Raw genomic sequence first — 19,149 nt, 5'->3', positions numbered from 1 at the left:
AAGCTTTTTACTTTGCTATCCTCTGCCTCTTCTTAAAATCAAATAAAAAAAAAACACATTATGGAGTCAGTTGGCTTTGAACTAATTGTTTAGAAATATTAAGAAACATTCTGTTTAATAAAAGTGCATTTCACGTGTTAGACATGACACTCTCCAGTATAATGATAGGTGAAGATTATCACCTTCTACCTCCAATAATTAAAAAAATATATATCAAATTTAAGAATATAATGACAACATGATGATGCTGTTCTGTAATGTAGTAAAAATTAAAATCAACAATAATCTCATGATCTATTTACTATTTAAACTTTTTGGATTATACTCATGTGTTGAGTAGTTGTTCATTTTTTCATTTATAAATTGATTGTCCTTTCATGTACTAAAGTTTTATGTTTGCTTATGCTTATCAAAATGTGTTCATAAATTAAACCAACATCTGTTTAATGTTGTAAGACAATGTCAGTAATAAAGAAGTGGATTAAAGTCTAACCTTTTTTATTTTTCTTTTAAACTTTATACAGGAATCAAACTTCACTGCTGTTCTGAATGTGACAAACCGTTTGTACAGAGAAGCCATCTTCTGCTCCACCAAAGAATTCATACAGAAGAGAAGCCATATTGCAGTTCTGAATGTGGCAAACAAATCTCACACCGTAATACATTCCTGATACACATGAAAACTCACACAGGAGAGAAGATGTATTGCTGCTTTGAATGTGGCAAAAAGGTTTCACAGAGAAGCCATCTTCAGATCCACCAAAGAATTCACACAGGGGAGAAGCCATATGACTGTTCTGAATGTGGGAAAAAGTTTTCACAGAGAAGCCATCTTCGGAGCCACCAAAGAATTCACACAGGGGAGAAGCCGTATTGCTGTTCTGAATGTGGGAAAAAGTTTTCACAGAGAAGCCATCTTCGGAGCCACCAAAGATTTCACACAGGGGAGAAGCCATATGACTGTTCTGAATGTGGAAACCAGTTCTCTGACAGTAGAAATCTAAAGACGCACTTTAAAACTCACTCAGGAGAGAAGCCGTATTGCTGTTGTGAATGTGGCAAAAAGTTTTCAAGGAGAAGCCATCTTCAGAGCCACCAAAGAATTCACACAGGGGACAAGCCATTTGACTGTTCTGAATGTGGTAAAAAAGTTTTCACAGAGAAGCCATCTTTGGAGCCACCAAAGAATTCACACAGGGGAGAAGCCATTTGACTGTTCTGAATGTGATAAAAAGTTTTCACAGAGAATCCATCTTCAGATCCACCAAAGAATTCACACAGGGGAGAAGCCATATTGCTGTTCTGAATGTGGCAAAAAGTTTTCACAGATATGCCATCTTCAGATCCACCAAAGAATTCACACAGGGGAGAAGCCATATTGCTGTTCTGAATTTGGCAAAACGTTTTCACAATGAAACCATCTTTAGAGCCACCAAAGAATTTACACAGGGGAGATGCCACATTGCTGTTCTGAATGTGGCAAAGAGTTTTCACAGAAATGCCATCTTCAGAGCCACCAAAGAATTCACAAAAGATAGAAGCTGTCCTGAATGTGGAAAACTGTTTTCTAGCAGGAGACAGCAGTCATCAATCCAGAAGGCTTGTTCCAATTCAAAGTCATGCCTTTTGGGTTTAAAAATGCTGGGGCTACCTTCCAGCAGCTCATGGAACAAGTTGTAAGGGTTGATAGGCAAGATCTGCTTTGTTTACATCGACAACGTCATTGTTTACTCCTTCTATTAAACAACATCTCCAAGACTTGGACACCATCTTCCAATGATTCCATCAAGCGCCCCTCACGCTGAACACAAAGAAATGTACCTTCATTCAACTCCACATCCGCTTCCTCGGGCACATTATTTCATCGTAGGGGGTCGCTGTAGACCCCGAGAAGACCTAAGCCATACGGGACTACCCCACGCCCATGGATTTGAAATCAGTACAACGTTTCCTTGGGTTATTGGGGTTGTATCACAAGTTCATCCCCAGGATGGCTGATATAGCGGCTCCCTTGAACTACTTGAGGAAAAAAGATATCCCGTGGGAGTGGACAACGGAGTGCCAGGACGTGGTCGAGCAACTGAAGATCCATCTTCAAAAGCCAACTGTTCTGGCCCAGCCAGATCCACAGCTCACCTTCCAGGTACAGGTACCTGGGGCCTCATGTATAACACCATGTGTAGAACTCACACTATTACATGGCGTAAGCACAAAAGCGGGGAATGTGCGTACGCACAGAAAAATCCAGATGCAGGAATCTGTGCGTACACAAACTTCCACGTTCTTCCGGTACATAAATCCCGATCAGTGTGAAAAGTAATGCACGTGCACGCGCCTGCTGTCCCGCCCCAACTCCTCCCAGAATTACGCCTCTTTGAATATGCAAATCAATATAAATAGCCCTTAAGCTCAGCCTTCTGTGAAAAGACAATGGGAAAAGCACGGGGGAAACATATAAGAATTTCAGCAAATATCCAGTGGAGGCAAAGAAAAACGTACTATTTGTAGGTTTAAACAGTGGTATAATCAACAAAAGGAAGTTAATCGAGTGACAGAGTGTCGAAGAAACTTGAAAGCTCAAGTTCACAAAGTCGCACAGTGCCCGAAATAAAAAAGAAGTCACATATCAAAGTCGCCGTGAAAAGGCGAGTCGTAGCCCACTGTCTGAGTGTCATATGAAAGATTATTAGGGTACAGAGAAAAAAAATAGGCACACAGTGGGGAATAAAGCACTAAATGTCAACTTTAATCTCGAAATTTCCACTTTAATCACGTAGTTTCTTTTGCCATTAAAGTACAGTAGAACATCATAAACTTCATCTTAAATTCGTTTAATTTACTAGCTTCTCAAATCTCATTGTAACTAAAGTAGCACGTTAAATGCTTTGTTCTGTATTTGATCTTCTATGTGCTCTATGTGTGTGAATCACTACCTGCTTCTTAAACCGGCTTTCTCTTTCTCCGACAGGACACAGAATCCATTGCATTTGTGATATTACAGCTCTCTGAATAATTAAAATACTGAGATGTATACGTGATATCTTTTTCATGATGATAGGAATGAAAGTATGTTATTAAACATGGGAACACTGTGGCGCAGTGCTTGCTCATGTCTCACGCAAGATGCTTGCTGCACCATGCGCGACCTTTGATGAAATAATTTATTGCAGCAGTACTGTCTCTTTCAAACATACTAACCAATTCCTGTCCTTACTTTTCTTTCTCCAAATACCCAATCACCACACAATCAGCTCTGTAATAGACGTTAAGCCATCTGTAAGCTTAGAACGACGATTCTTCAAAACGTTTAAGGAACATTGAAATATCTTCGTAGTAAGTGTTTAATTATTCTATCTATCTATCCTACCAGTGTCGCACCAGTCCAGCAAGAATAAACACAAGGTACCGCGGCACCGTGTCCACACATTTGATTATTAGCAATATAAATTATTTAAATGAAGTTAGTTTATCTGTATAATACTGTATAATCAACATATTTTGCTGCATTTCATCTTAAAAATGATACCGTCATCATATGTAAATACGCGCTTTATAAAGTAGCGCAGGTTGTAAAATATTATAACTGTTGTGCAAGTGTACAGTGAGGTAATTGTACTTATAAGTACAAACAGTTCTACAAGGAGCACTTGATGGACTGATTGAGTGCGCTTAAAGTTCTTGGGATGAAACTGTTTCTGAACCGCGAGGTCCGTACAGGAAAAGCTCTGAAGCGTTTTGCCATGGCCGAGGCAGCATGTGCTTGAAGCTGTATCCCGATAATTCTCTTTCCGATCAGCTGCTGCTGTGATTCCAAACTCAGATACAGTGATATAAATACTCCGAGTGGTGCAGTGAGAGTAATGTGGAAAAAGATGATCTGCTGTGGCAACCCTTAACGGGAGCAGCTGAAAGAAAAAAAAGACGGTGCATTGACAGTAACAACGCTAAAGCAGTTATGGTATTTGGAATACTATGGCTATTCCCTGGACCATTATATTGCTGCAGGTTAATTACAATCAGTTGCATTACACTAATAAACAATATGCAGTTAGTTTCAGTGTATTTATAAAGCCGCGTCAGGAATGTGGATCTAAGAAAGAAACAGTAACCACACAGGAGAACAGTAGCACTGCTTTGACGCTGGGTGCTGCCAGTCTGCAGAACCGAGCGGAGAACTTGCGTACACCAGGGTATGAGGTACCGTGGAAATGTGCGTGGCTTTATGCCAAGTTTATGTTTTATATATCTCGATTTGAGTGTGGAAACGTTCGTACGCAACATTTCTGTTCATACGCACCGTTTATACATGAGGCCCCTGGGGCTTGGCGCCGTGCTCACTCAGAAAATCCACCAGGCTGAACATGTCATCGCATACGCCTCTTGAGCATTGCATGGCACTGAGCTGAATTATTCGACGACTGAAAAGGAATCTTTGGCCTTTGTGTGGGCTGTGGAAAAATGGAGACACTATCTGGAGGGGGTTGTGTTTGAAGTGTACACGGACCATCACGCTCTGACCTGGGTATTTAATCACCTGAAGACCTCCTCCTGTCTAACCAGGTGCGTGCTTCACCTCCAGAACTTTACTTTCAAGGTGACCTATCAGAAGGGCTGTGGCAATATCGTGCCTGATGCTCTGTCCAGGGCATCAGAGACACTGGGGATGGTGTGTTTGGCAGAGGCAAAGAAGATGGTCCTCCCTCTGCCAAGACGCCTGCAAGACCTGACTCAAGCACAAGCCGCCAGTCCGTTCTGCCAGAACATCAGGGAGGGACTGGAGCAGCAGCACACTGACCGGGTACACTTCGTGGACCTCCAGGGGGTTCTGTACAGGACCACTCCATCCTCCCTTACGGGTCTACAACACCAACTAGTGGTCCCGGAGGGCCTCATCCCCAACTTCCTGAACTATTATCATGACAGCCCTTTGAGTGGTCACCTTGTAAAAACTAAAACACTGTTTTAAGATCTTGGGGGTAGCGTGGTGGCCGTTTGTCCAGAAAGATATTTACCACCACGTGAAGAAGTGTTTAACCTGCCAGAAGCTCAAAAACCCACCTAGTAAACCGGCAGGATTTCTACAATCGACGATCGCTTATGGACTGGGGGAGACTTTGGGAGTCGACCTGATGGGGCCATTTCCTGTTACCAGCTCAAGGGAGACCATCATTGTTGGTGGTAATTCATTGTTTTTCGAATTTGGTGGAGCTGTTTGCATTAACGGATGCCAGACTCAACAAAATATGCTCCACCCTGAAGAACGAAATATTCACCTGCTGGGCAGTGCCAAAGAATATCGTTTCAGACCGGGGTCCGCAGTTCATGTGCTCCGTATTGGATGAACTTTATACAGCCTGGAGAGTGAAGAAAAGCCTGACAAACGCTTACCATCCCCAGGCCAACATGACAGAGCGAGTGAACCGGACCCTGAAGATCATGATAGCCTCCTATGTGGGTGAACGCCATCAGGATTGGGATAAATGGCTCCACAAGCTCTGGTTTGCCCTGAACACCGCTGTGCATGAAGCCACAGATGAGACGCCTGCTTTGGTTGCGCTGGGCAGACAGCTGAAGGGCCCACTTGACCAACTCCTTCCCAGAGCCCCTAGTCCAGAAACAAACATCTACAATAATCTATTTAAGTTTGAGGAATTGCAGCGGAGAATACAACAGAGGTTGGCGAGTTCGACATCCAGACACGCCAAGTTATATAATGCCCGGTGTAAGGAAGCACACTTTCAGCTGCGTGATTTGGTCTGGATTAGAGCTCACCTTCTCTGCAAAAGGTTCTCTGCCAAGCTAGCGCCTAAATGGTTAGGTCCAGCCCAAATCATGTCGCACACGGGTCCCATTAATTTCCAGGTTTAGAGGGGTATTGGCACTAACACCAAGCTAGACACTATTCATATGGCCAATCTCAAGCCGTACTTTGGCCCTCCCTTGTCCAAGGTGGGGGGGGGGGGGGGGGGGGGGGGGGGGGAGGAATGTAGCGGGGCTACATAGTAATAGTATATTCGATGTGTGTGCTGAATGTGTGTTGTTTCCATCATCCCGTTTACTGTCCGTCATGTGTATGTCAGTGAATGGTGTCCCCGTAAGTGCAGAGGGGACGGATGAGGGAGAGAGACCACAGCCCCAGGATGGAAATCACCTGTTTACATTCCAGTTACATCCGGCTCATCACTATTTAAACGATCAGGAGGGAAAGAGGAAGGAGAGAGACAGAGATTTCCTTATTGACAACAGATCATCATTTCCTGCTATTTTTCACATCGCGCCTTGTACCCAGTTTGCTTCTCATTCTGCTGGATTCACAACAGCTCAATCATCGCCAGAAACCCCAGGGTTGGACATTATTATCCACCATACGCCGAGGAAGCACGGTGAGATTGTTCCATTTTTATTCGGGAGATTCAAATGCATCCATTTTTTCTTGATCAGTCATCCGTATTCAGGACAATACTTTACCTGGACTCGAGTTCACGTTCATCAACATTTCAGTGTTCATCCATTGTTATTTGTGTTTGTCATACGTTGCAGGGGTAAGGGAGGTTTTGTTATTGTATATATGGTGTTTCACTTTGCAGCTTTGGTGGAGGGATATACATATATAGATATATTCTACATTGGGGATTTGCATTATTGTTTTTGTCATTGTGTTTCATTTAATATATTTATACACTTATTTTACATATCTGCTTTTGTTTGCTTGTGTTTAATTGTCAATTGAGGGGAAAATATTATTTGTTAGAAGTACAGCTTAGTATAAGTAGATTCATCTCAGTAATTTATCCAGGCCACAGGTCTTTGTAGTGTGGCTGCCGGCTGGGTAAGGGGTCGACTGTTACAAACTCACACAGGTTAGAAGCTGTATTCCTGTCCTGAATGTGGTTAACAATTTCAGCACAGAAATATTCTTCTGATCTGTTTTGAAATTCATGCAGGAGAGAAGCCATGTGGGTGTTCTGAATGTGGCAAAGAGTTTTCAAGAAGAAACAACTTTATGGATAGATGTGCTACTTTTATTTCTATTATACACTTTCCTACCAACAGTGTAGCTCAATCTGCTTTACAATTTGAAATAAAAAGGAATATAAAACTTAAACAAGATTAGGCAATAATACTATACAGTATGTAACAAAGAAAAAGGTAAGGTCGAAGGGCTAGCAGGATTGAAATAAAATAACAGCAGTTTCAGTTAAGCTAACAAAAAATAATCTGCAGGGGATCCAAAGCAAAACTACTAAAACACTGCCTGGCCCTACTGGGCATTCCACCTAAATCAGTCCTCATGATTTACATGCTTCACATGAAGAATGTGATGATGACAGCCATGTGGACATCTGGGACACCTGCCATTCAGTCCATAAACGTGAAGCAGTGTGGTATGTTGATCAGGAGGTAGTGGAGCACATCATCCACACAAAAGAATCAGAAAAGACGGCAGAGAATAGTACAGATTAGTATGGAACTGCACATCCCACAGGAAAATGATAATTCAGTGCTCATATAGACTAACAGGGATACAACTAAAAATGTAGCTACAAAAAAGCCATAAAAATAAAACATTAAAAACCCCATTATTTTATTATTCTACAGTATTAGCCTGGTGAATTTCTATTGCTAAAGTATTCTAAAGTTTAGGTGTGTAACAGCAAAAGGCCACCTCACCAATTCTTTTCAGATTGGCTCTTGAAATTGCAAGCAGACCTTCATTTGAAGATCTGAGGTTATGACTGGGAGTGTAAGGGGACAGACATTCTAAAATGTAGGACTGGGTGAGATTATTTAAGGCTGTGTGAACCATTACAGTCGATCTCCTACTTACCAACAGGTTCTGTTCTGTGAGGCTGTTTGAAAGTCTATTTTGTTCATGAGTCCAGCATGTATTGGTATGTGTGGATAAGTGTTTTAGTTTCAGACAGCTCTTGGCTTGGACATGTAAATGGTGTTTTTTCAGTAGTTTTTAATATGTTTTGAGCAGCTTACAAGTATTGTACATGAAATAAAGATTATAATAACAAAAATAAGACCTTCCCACCCCTGCTGCCACCACTCAGCGGACATGCAAATGTTCCTTAAGTGGTAATTTTGGACTTAAGGATCACTTTGTTCATATATATGAAAGTTCACATCTCAAAAGTTCATAAGTAGGGGACTATCTATAGTAGTATCTATCCATCCTCCAACCCGCTGAATCCGAACACAGGGTCACGGGACTATTTTAAAATCAATTTTAAATGACACAGGTAACCAATGTAATGACGCTGAACTGGTGAAATGTGCTCAGACTTTCTTTTTCTAGTTAAGATTCTTGCTGCTGCATTCTGCACTGACTGTAACTGATTGATGGCTTTCTTAGGTAGTCCTGTAAGGAGTACATTACAGTAATCTATTTTGGCCTGGATGTGAGGGGCCGGTGATAATTTTCTCTTCCCATTTTGTGACTCTGTCATAGCCCAGGTCCTGTAAGGATGTACTCTTCAGATCCACCAAAGAATCCACACAGGACAGAAGCCATATTACTGCCCTGACTGTAAAAAACAATTCTATCACAATAGCATTCTTCAGACACAAATTACACCTCCGAATGGAGAGAAGCCATGTTGCTCTTCTAAATGTGGTAAACATTTTTCATGTAGAGACCATCTTGACTGCCATTGAAAAATTAACGCAGAAGAGTAGTGTTTGGATTAAATAAATTTGCAAAAGTAGCCCTCATTAATGTAAAATTAAACTCAACCTTGCTGAAGATTATCCAGTAAGAGAACTTAACCAAAAGTAGACTTGAGAAATACTTGGAATTGGTGAGGGTGCAGACGTAAACCATAAAAAGCAGAGACTGAAGATCAGCAGTGAATTCACAAGAAGGGTAAAAATGATCCTTAGAAGTTACTTGAGAGTGAGGAACAAAATGCCACCAGTTAATCAGCCAGTAAAACATGTCATCTCATACAGCTGTGGGGTCATAGAGTGGCCACATAAAGACCTCAACAGTGTGGATGTAAAAACAAAGTTGCTCTGTGCCAACCAACTGAAATTCAAAAACCAATTGATGCCAAGACTTTACTTTCGTAGGGCAGAAAGTGGAAAGCACCCAACAGAAGTCGATTACAGATGCAGATCTTCAGTCATGCGAGTGCCAGCATTCCTTCCCAGCTCACAGGATTGCCACATTTGTAAAATATAACAGCCTGAACTGGAAAGCCAAGATCATCTTCCATCATAAAGCTTGGTTAGGCAATCCAAAAAACCTGACATTACCCCAAAGATCTGCATAGAGTGAGGTGACACAATTTTGAGAAAAGGCAAAAAGAAAATAAGGTTTTCCAAAAGAGGAGAGAAAGCACAACTGGAGAGACCACAAATGCAGTGGGAAATACACAGATCTCCTGCTATATGCTCATGTGGACTGAAACCAGGCACATACGAATGGCTTATTAGAGGAAAAAAGAGGTGTGGCGATGAATACTTGCTAATGGCCACTGTAGATTATGGATCACATGCAAGGTTGTTTGCAGTTTGTTCTCAAAGAAATGGCACAGTGGTAGTGCTGCTGCTTTGTAGTAAGGAGATTGTGGGTTCGCTTCCTGGGTCCTCCCTGTGTGGAGAGCGCTTTGAGTAGTGAGAAAAGTGCTATATAAATGTAAAGAATTATTATTAAAATACTCCTGTCCAAAAACCTCTTCATGGAATGACACATCAAAGTAGCCCAACTGCTTTATTGGAAATTATGCCAAAAATATGACATCCCAGTTCCAGAAAGAATCTCTGAAAATGAAGACAGCCAGAAAACCTGATGTTGAAGTTGAGAAGAAACATTCAGACAATGCCTGGATAATCACTTTATCAGTCCCACATGATATCACTGTGTCTCAAACAGAGAGTGCGAGAAGATAATAAAATATCAGGAGATCCAATGAGAGATGTGGACTTCGATGTGAAAAAAGCTGAAATGATCCCAGTGTTCATTGGATCCACAGGGCTTTGTAAAAAGATCATTTAAGCACATTTACTTCTCCTACCCTGCGTAGTTACACCCTATGAGCTCCATAAGTGGGCTCTGTTAGGGACAAAGCAGGTTTTGCAGAGAGCCCTAGCAGTGAACCTAAAAGAATAAATAAAGACAGGACACAGAGGATACCATGACGTAAGAGTGAGGTTCATGATAATAATGGAGAAATCAACCCGAGAGAAAAGTCATATTGTTGTGAATGTGGGAAACAATTCTATCACAAGAGTCGTCTTCAGGGCCACAAACACATTCACACAGGAGAGAAGAAACTCAATCTGAGATGAACCACATGTGGAATAACACCTCCGAGAATGTGCCAGTGCTGGGATCAACAGGCCCAATCACAAATAAAAAAATTCCAGGCCCATCGGGATGCGTTACCAATTACCATCACACCATATGAATTACAGGAGGAGTCACTATTATGGACAATGCATGTACTGAACTGAGCCCTGACAGCAAACCTAACAGAATAACAGCAGTCGCAGTGCAGACATCACTCCAGAATAACAAGCAGACTTCAGGACTTGGAAAAGTAAGCAAACTAAACCATTGTGGAGAAATGAATCCCCGAGAGAAGCCTGATTTCTGTTACAAATATGTCAAGCGGTTTTCACAAAGAGGTAGCCGGATATTGCAGCGAGTGTTGACAGAAGAACATTTTATTAATCAGCCCACCATATGAGGTGAGTGCAGATGTCTACCCTAAGAACTGCATCACCCGATGACTTGTCTACTCGTCAGAGTGTGTGTGTGATCACAAATGGTGCACCTCCAGATAATCCACCACAGGGGAGTCGACAACTGAAGGCCACTGTAAGTGAGAGGACTGCAGTTTATCTTTTTAGAGTTGATTTGGTCTCAAAGAAGACCAACGTTGGGTCAGGCGCTGATTTGAAGCTCGCAGGATCAGCTGCACACGTTACACACAAAAGGACTTTTTCACGATAATAGAATTCTTTAAATCCACTGAAGTGCCTTTCAGTCAGTTCATTTTCTGGGCCCTCTTTCTATTTCACTGATCACTTTTGCTGTTTTATTTTGTTCTTTTATAATAAAGCCATCAAGAATGTTTCATCAAGTTCAAGAATAAAGTGTTTCTCAAATGACTTTTGCAGTGAAACTCTGAACCCAAATCACAAGACTGTTAAACAATCGTCTGCTGAAAAGACATTCAAGAAAGCCAACTCTGTCTGAGGAAAAGCAAGTCAACGTCTGGTCTTTTCTAAGAAGCAGGAACTGTCTGGCTGCATAACAGACTTGCCTTGTTGTTTGTCAGTCCCAATAATAGTTATGTCAGCTTGACAGTCCTAGGAGTTGAGGAGTCTCGCCTCAGTCCATCTGATGATTATTGATCTGCGAGGGTGTCATTGTCAGTTGGTGGTCCATATTGAGCAAGTCATTTGCCCTCAGGCTTTGTAACAACTAGTGATGAGGGAACATTGCTGAGTTTGATTCGCTGTGAGTTCCCCGAACTCATGGAAATGTTTGTGATATTCGCCAAACTTGACAAAATGCATTAAAGTCAATGGGGAAGGACTAAGTGAACAAGATTTGACTGAATTATAATGGTGCCATCAACTTTAAAGAGGCCCTGAGGGTTAGAGAAACGTCTGCCAACTATACAGGACCAATTATTGTGGCCAACTAGGTAACCTGAGCTGTGCCAACCACTGCACCACCAAGCCTCTGTGAGATCAAAGAAGAGAGGACACAAGCAGAGACACACAATCATATATTTCATCAAAACAAAACTAAAACACCAAAATTATAGTCAGAAAAAATACGTAGATCTTTTAAAGGCAGAAAATTCAAAGTGGCGTATCGTGATTCAAGACGCTGACTCGTTCTGTTTTTTGTAGTCGTGCTGAAGGCTCTCCAAACTGTCTGTGCTGATGCTTAGAATCATTATTATTATTTCATAGAGTCTTCTGTGTTTGGAGGGGGGCTGTCTCACATGGTTAGTTATTATGAATACAGAAGGCATGAGCCTCCATCTCTTCTCAATTATCTTGATATGCTGCAGTGAGACAAGGGCAGTACAGGAATTACAAGATGTGATCGCTTACATGAGCGAATTAGAAAGAACATAAAGGCTCCGCTCAGATTACAGCCTTGGGATTACAAACAAGTGGGTTTAATTATAGGAGGGAAAATTGGGCAAAGCAAAATGAAACATCCAGCAGAGAAATTAAAATCTCAAGAAGAAACTCTGGTCAGAAATAATTGTATACATCAGAAAATCAGGAAAAGTCGTAGCAGTGCAGGATTTCCCATCTCTTCTTTAAAACAAAACACAAATTTTGCAAAATGGCACTGAAGCCCTTGCTGAAGAAGATGAGGAGTATGGCGTGTTCTTAGCTGTTACTAATCCATGGCAGAGGCAAACCACCGATACGTCTCCCCATCCGGAGCCTCACTGTTGCATTTCAGTCAGCTGGGCCAATGATAAGTTTGTTTGTTTTTTTAATTTTATTGATTTTATTGTAATCACAAAACATTCCATACAAATAGATCAATTTTTACAAAAAGTAGGATTGAAAACAAATCAACCCCCACCCCTGAGAAAGACAGCATGGCCAGCAGAATAAAACTTAAAGCTAGTAAAAATAAGTAAACAGATGAATTAATAAATGAATAAAGATAAATGGAGAAGAAAAAGAAATGGGGAGAGAATCTGCTTCCTCAGTGCTTTAAAAGCGGATACTAAAATATTATTAATTAGATCCTGCCAGCTTTTAAAAGAGTTCTGCACAGATCCTCTAAGTGAGAATTTGATTTTTTCCACTTTCAAATAATATAAAACATCAGTTATCCGGTGACTTAAAAGAGGAGAGTTAGGATTCTTCCAGTTGAGTAAGATAACTCTATGTGCCATTAGTGAAGCAAAGGCAATCACAGTTTGTTTGTCCTTCTCCACTTTAAGCCCATTAAGCCCAATAACAAGTTTTAATGGTGGGCACATAACCGAACCCACAGCTAGACAAGGTGTACTGGCATATCAAGGCTGTAGCCCAGTTAGAAGTTGATCTAAAATAGCAAGATGTAATGATACCATCATAACATACATTATTTGTGCTTAAAGTAAATGGTGTCTGGGACCAGAGGTGACCTTCATGAGATCAGCTATCAGTTAACGTTTCATGAATGTACGTCCTGTGCCAACGTTTCTGGTCCTTTCAGTGGGCAACTGGTGTTAAAGCAAAACAAAATTCAACTGAAAATTAGTGTAAGATATGGAAAGAGAGGGGCACATCATTGAGGAGTGTTTTAAATTAATAAAGCTTGAAGGTCCTTCCAAAAAGCCTGGTTATGATCAGAGACTCCAAAATCCTCCTGTCTACCACACTACTTGGTCACTTATTCCAAGTGTCTGTGCTTCTCTGAGTAAAGAAAAACTTCCTAATGTTTGTGTGAAATTTCTCCTTCACCAGTCTCCAACTGTGTCCCCATGTTAGAACATTAGAACACTCTAGACGAGAACAGGCCATTCAGCCCAACAAAGCTCGCCAGTACTATCCACTTATTTCTTCCAAGAAAACATCAATTTGAGTTTTGAAAGACCCTAACGTCTTACTGTCTGCCACACTACTTGGTAGCTTATTCCAAGTTTCTATCGTTCTTTATGTAAAGAAAAACTTCCTAATGTTTGTGCAAAATTTACCCTTAACAAGTTTCCAACTGTGTCCCCGTGTTCTTGATGAACTCATTTTAAAATAACAGTCTCGATCCACTGCACTAATTCCCTTCATAATTTTAAACACTTCAATCATGTCACCTCTTAATCTTCTTTTGCTTAAACTGTAAAGGCTCATCTCTTTTAATCTTTCCTCATAATTCAACCCCTGTAGCCCTGGAATCAGCCTAGTCGCTCTTCTCTGGACCTTTTCTAGCGCTGCTATGTCCTTTTTGTAGCCTGGAGACCAAAACTGCACACAATACTCAAGATGAGGCCTCACCAGTGTGTTATAAAGGTTGAGCAGAACCTCCTGTGACTTGTACTCCACACATCAAGGCGCTATATAACCTGACATTCTGTTAGCCTTCTTAATGGCTTCTGAACACGATAGCTTAGAGTCCACTATGACTCCTAAATCCTTCTCATAAGGTGTACTCTCGATTTTCCGACCGCCCATTGTTTATTCAAACCTAACATTTTTACTTCCAATGTGTAATACTTTACATTTACTGACATTAAATTTCATCTGCCACAAATCTGCCCAAGCCTGTATGCTATCCAAGTCCTTCTCTAATCATATAATGGATTCCAAATTATCTGCTAATCCACCTATCTTGGTATCATCTGCAAACTTAACCAGCTTGTTACTTATATTCCTATCTAAATCATTTCTCTATATTAAAAATAGCAGTGGCCCTAGCACTGACCCCTGTGGAACACCACTCTTAACATCGGCCAGTTCTGATGAGGTTCCTCGCACAATCACCCTCTGCTTCCTGTGTCTGAGCCAATTCTGCACCCATCTACAAACATCACCCTGAACTCCCACCTCTTTTTAATTTGATGCCCAACCTCTCATGTGGCACCTTATCAAATGCTTTCTGAAAGTCCAGATAAATAACATCATAAGCTCCACTTATGATATTATTAATCTGGACTTTCAGAAAGCATTTAATAAGATAGATAGATAGATAGATAGATAGATAGATAGATAGATAGATAGATAGATAGATAGATAGATAGATATTCCTGCTCAACACACGTCCTGTAGCCTTGGTTTCAAATGTGCCATCATTAGTGCCAGCTCCTGTGCAGTCAGTGCCATCTCCACTGTAGCCACAGTTCCAGTCTTCATTGCCCAGTGTAATTCCACATCATCATTACCAAAGGCAGCCTCCTCCACACATCTCTATCCGCACTGATTCTTGTGGATCTGGATTAATGGACATGGCCACTTCTTCATCATATGGAGTATCATAACCAAAGCGAGCCTAAGAAGGGTTTGGACAATGTCCTCGGTGCTCACCGTCATTTAACTGAGGACTATAAGTGTCAAGTACTGCTGGATCATTTAGAGTTGCCCGCTGATTACCAGGTAGCTAAAGGGTACCTGAATATCCCAATCCCATACACCAGTGCTAGGCAGGCTTTGGAGCAGACGTATCGTCAACCAAGACAGTTTGTTCAATGCCAATTGAAGTTAATTTTGAATATGCCAGCTCTACAGACAGATGATGCTCTAGGACTTCAGAACTTTGCTACTGCTGCTAACATTTTGGTGGGTCTGCTTAACTCTATGGATGGTCTCTATAGGTCTGAACTGCACTGGGGGTCTCATGTAGATACATTGCTGGATAAACTGCCAGTTACCTATGGAGACACATTTGAAGATCACGGCCTCAACAAGCTCATTATTAGGAGTGGCAGTGCCAGAACTTCCACACTACCAGATCTAGATGAGTGGCTTGACTGGCAAACTCAAGCCGTACAGATACCCCGGTGTGTGTCTGAGGCCGTCAAGGGGGGACCCTATCAACGAGAGTGGAAACCTTTCAAGTTTACAAAGACCATGCAAGACATGTACAGGTCTCACGGGACATGAGTAGCACACGCCTTCTACTGCAATATCTAGTGCTTCATCCACAGACACCAAAGCTTCAAGCACAGCTTAGAAGCAGGACCTCTCTAAGTCATGCTGCCCACATTGAAATAACCATGAACACCACCTCAGTGCCTGTGGAACATTCAGCAAACTGAGCCCTGCAGACAAGAAGAAGTGGACTAAGAAACAAAACCAGTGCTGGAGGTGCAGCTGAGATCACAAACTGGACAACTGTCCACTGAAGATACCCTGCTCAACATGTGGTCTTCAGCATATACTGTACTTCATGAAGTTACTTCTGCTGCAGAGAACCAGAGCATCTTCACTATAAGCACACCTTCACCTCGATTTTAGGTCGATCAAGTCAGCACCCAGGAAGTGTGAAGCTAAAGGTGGTCCCTGCATGAATATGGAATGAACTGAGGACATTAGACACAAATGCTGTGTTAGATGATGGAGCTGAAAGGACAAAAATACGTTCTGGTAGCTGCCAAGCATCTTGGGCTGGAAGGAGCTGAGGAGATCCTGTCACTGAGAACAGTAAGACATGATATTGTCCACCTGTCTCATCTGAGATATCTGCACAAGCAAACCATAGAGTGAGATATAGCCAATGAATTGAACCCGGCTGAGCCATCTTGCCGTGCTGAAGCATTGAAAGACTTAAGAGACTTTTTGTTTGAGCTTTCTGTTCAGCGTTTGATTCCACACCCGCTAATTGTGTGTTGCTGAAGTTTTCTGTCACCTTTAGTCATTAACACGTTTAGTGCACTTTTAGTTTATAACCAACACTTTAACGGTTAATAACATGTTGTTCTCGTAAATGTAAATACGCCATGATAACCTTGTTTCAGATTAGGAATGAGCAGGATATTAATATTAATCTCGGATAACACTGAAGGGCAATACGCTGTAGTTTACTTTGTTCTCAGACGCTAATTTCGATTTGTTTCAACTGGACAGATTTGTATTTAAACGTAAGGCATTTCACTTTCAGTAGACGAACGCCGTCCTGAGCCTCACGCAGTGCCCACATTTGGAAACTGGAGTAACAGTGCCATCTACTGGTCAACTTAACAAATAGCAGTTCACAGTAAACTGAAAATGCGGTTTTTGTAATTCGTCTTCCTGCGGGTAATCTATAATGGATCAGTGTTGACATTTTAATCGATTATGTTTGTATACGCAGCTCATTGGTACTTATATTCTTAATGCAATTTTTTATTTATTTATTTCGTTTAGATACCACACACAAACACACGCACATATATCTATTATCTTTGCTGCAGAGTCCAAAAGGGTGTTCAAACTACGTACTCTCTGATGTGGCTGCTGGCCAATCTAACTAAAGAGCCCAGTAATGTTTAACGGTCCATCTCAACTAGAGAGTGTGAATATACCGAGGCATGTTTAGCATACAGCTGATGACGTATTCATCTAATATAAATAAGGCCATATGGACATCATGTATTAAGTTACTCAGAGAGATACCTGATAGTTCAAGTCCGGAGTGACCTTGAGGGGCTGCAAACTTGAATAAACTCATCCTACTTATAGCAGTTAGACAAAAAAAAAAATATAACTGAAAATGATAATAGACAAAAAAAAAAAAAAATTAAGGTTTTCCGCCACAGCCGCCACTACCTGCTGTGAAAACATCAGTCATATTCTTGCTAATGCTTCCCATCTTTGAAGGCAACTCCACTTGCACCCTACTAGTAATTAGCGGCCAGACGTAATTTTATTTGAAATGCTTTATTTTAACACTTTTTGTGAAAATAATAATAATAATAATAATAATAAAAGTCACAATCAGGAATTGAACTTTGCACAAGTACCATGTCTAACTTTCGTACCACGGAGCCATCAAAGCCAAACTGACCAATCAGATTGCTCAGAGGGACCACACACTCAGAGACAGACAGACCGACAGACAGACGGTCGTGTTTTATTAAACAGTCGATAGATGTTGTATATTAAGGAAAGGAGACACAAAAAGGTCGGCCTGATGGCGGCACACACATTCAAGTAAAGAGTGCACGAGAGAACGGCGCCACAGAGCATGCGGCAAATCACATGACTGAAAAGCACGCAGTCGCGCCAGTAGAGTCACATGACACGCCTGCGCTCCTCTTCCCAAGGATACGCAGTCTCTCTGAGCAGTATAGAAGTTCTTACTATAATGCGGTGAGGCGGCAGCGTGGTTTCAGTAACAGTCGCCCTGGATGAACGTTTAAAGAGCCATTGATTTCTATACATTAACTAGCTCACATCGTAACCCCCAAAACCATATAGTGTCCGACCTTGCCGTTTTAACGCACAGACGACATCCATAGCAGTGACGGTTTTCCTTTTTGCGTGTTCTGTGTAAGTAACGGCATCTCGAATCACATTCTCCAGAAAAACCTTAAGCACTCCGCGAGTTTCTTCGTTTATCGGGCCAGAAATTCCTTTTACTCCACCTCGACGAGCTAAGCGGCGAATGGCAGGCTTTGTTATACCCTGGATATTGTCACGAAGAACTTTACGATGGCGCTTAGCACCACCTTTGCCAAGGCCCTTTCCTCCTTTTCCGCGACCGGACATTATCACTCACTATTCGTTAGCTTTCAAACACAAAATAAACACCAACAGACTGCCGTAGACTACTTTTCGAACAAACCGAAGCTAAGTACTGTACAGGTATTGACCGGACCTATTAGGAAACACGCACTTCTAAAATGGGCGCTCAGATTCAAACCGCGAGCTCACTCGGCTTTACTGTTCACCTGATTTAGAGCAGATGCACGTAAATCTGAAACTGAACCTGGTGAAACAGAATTTCCATATTCAAAATTTAAATAATACACTTTCTGTCTTCTTAAAAACTATATTTGATGTGACCTTTTTTAATTCTAAATGGATTTTTTTTTTGTTTTTTTTTTTTTTAGAAATTTCAATAGTAACTTATAATTGTTTTGTGTTATGTATGTAAGCAGTTTTTTGCATTTTATCAGGTGTTTTTTCCTTTACAATTAGCAAGTATAATTCAGTACACTGTTAATTTTCATTTCTTCTTTTGGGCTAATTAAGGGCAGCCAGGTTGAGTTTGTAGATAAGGCTTTGGACTTTTAAATTATAATTTTTTAAATCTCTGTTATTGATACACGTTACCCAAAAGCAGATCACTTCAGTCAGGACCCTTGTTGGATGAATGAGGTGGAGAGACAGATGTTGAATTGAAAAGCTCAATCCTAATGGATATGTTTCACATTTATGCCCTATGCTAGTTTTTCTGGAAGTATTTAAAATATTTTAGCAAAATATAAATGCATTTTGCATGTTGTGAACCACAAGGGGATAAGTGGTATTTGGAGTCTGTGACCCGAGTAAAGTGAGGTTTTCTTTTCTCATGGTTGTTTTTGATATTATTTATTGTACATCATTGACGCCTGTTCTCTCATAACATTTTTTGTACCTCCATTCTCCTTGAAAACATGATTACTTCATATTTATTCTGCACCACACTCCAGTCCAGTTGGTGGCAGTAATGCACCATAGGTGGGTCTGCTAACTGCCATAAAAAGACAAAGA

General features: G+C 41.1%; 2 protein-coding genes across 2 annotated transcripts; one reads left to right on the top strand and one right to left on the bottom strand.

Moving 5' to 3' along the window:
* The first annotated feature begins 526 nt into the window (after positions 1 to 526).
* Positions 527 to 1,443, top strand: LOC114642635 (gastrula zinc finger protein XlCGF7.1-like). Its single transcript, XM_051921616.1, has 2 exons — positions 527 to 1,150; positions 1,236 to 1,443. The coding sequence occupies exons 1-2, from the start codon at positions 677 to 679 to the stop codon at positions 1,413 to 1,415; spliced, it is 654 nt and encodes a 217-aa protein (XP_051777576.1). The 5' UTR covers positions 527 to 676; the 3' UTR covers positions 1,416 to 1,443.
* Positions 1,444 to 17,838: 16,395 nt separating this feature from the next.
* Positions 17,839 to 18,162, bottom strand: LOC127526322 (histone H4-like). Its single transcript, XM_051921599.1, has one exon. The coding sequence runs from the start codon at positions 18,160 to 18,162 to the stop codon at positions 17,839 to 17,841; it is 324 nt and encodes a 107-aa protein (XP_051777559.1).
* Positions 18,163 to 19,149: the final 987 nt, after the last annotated feature.

The sequence above is a fragment of the Erpetoichthys calabaricus genome (assembly GCF_900747795.2).
Source record: "Erpetoichthys calabaricus chromosome 1 unlocalized genomic scaffold, fErpCal1.3 SUPER_1_unloc_1, whole genome shotgun sequence".
NCBI classification, from domain to species: Eukaryota; Metazoa; Chordata; class Cladistia; order Polypteriformes; family Polypteridae; genus Erpetoichthys; species Erpetoichthys calabaricus.
Note: the sequence above shows the minus strand (reverse complement) of the source record. Positions and strands in the feature narration are given on the sequence as shown.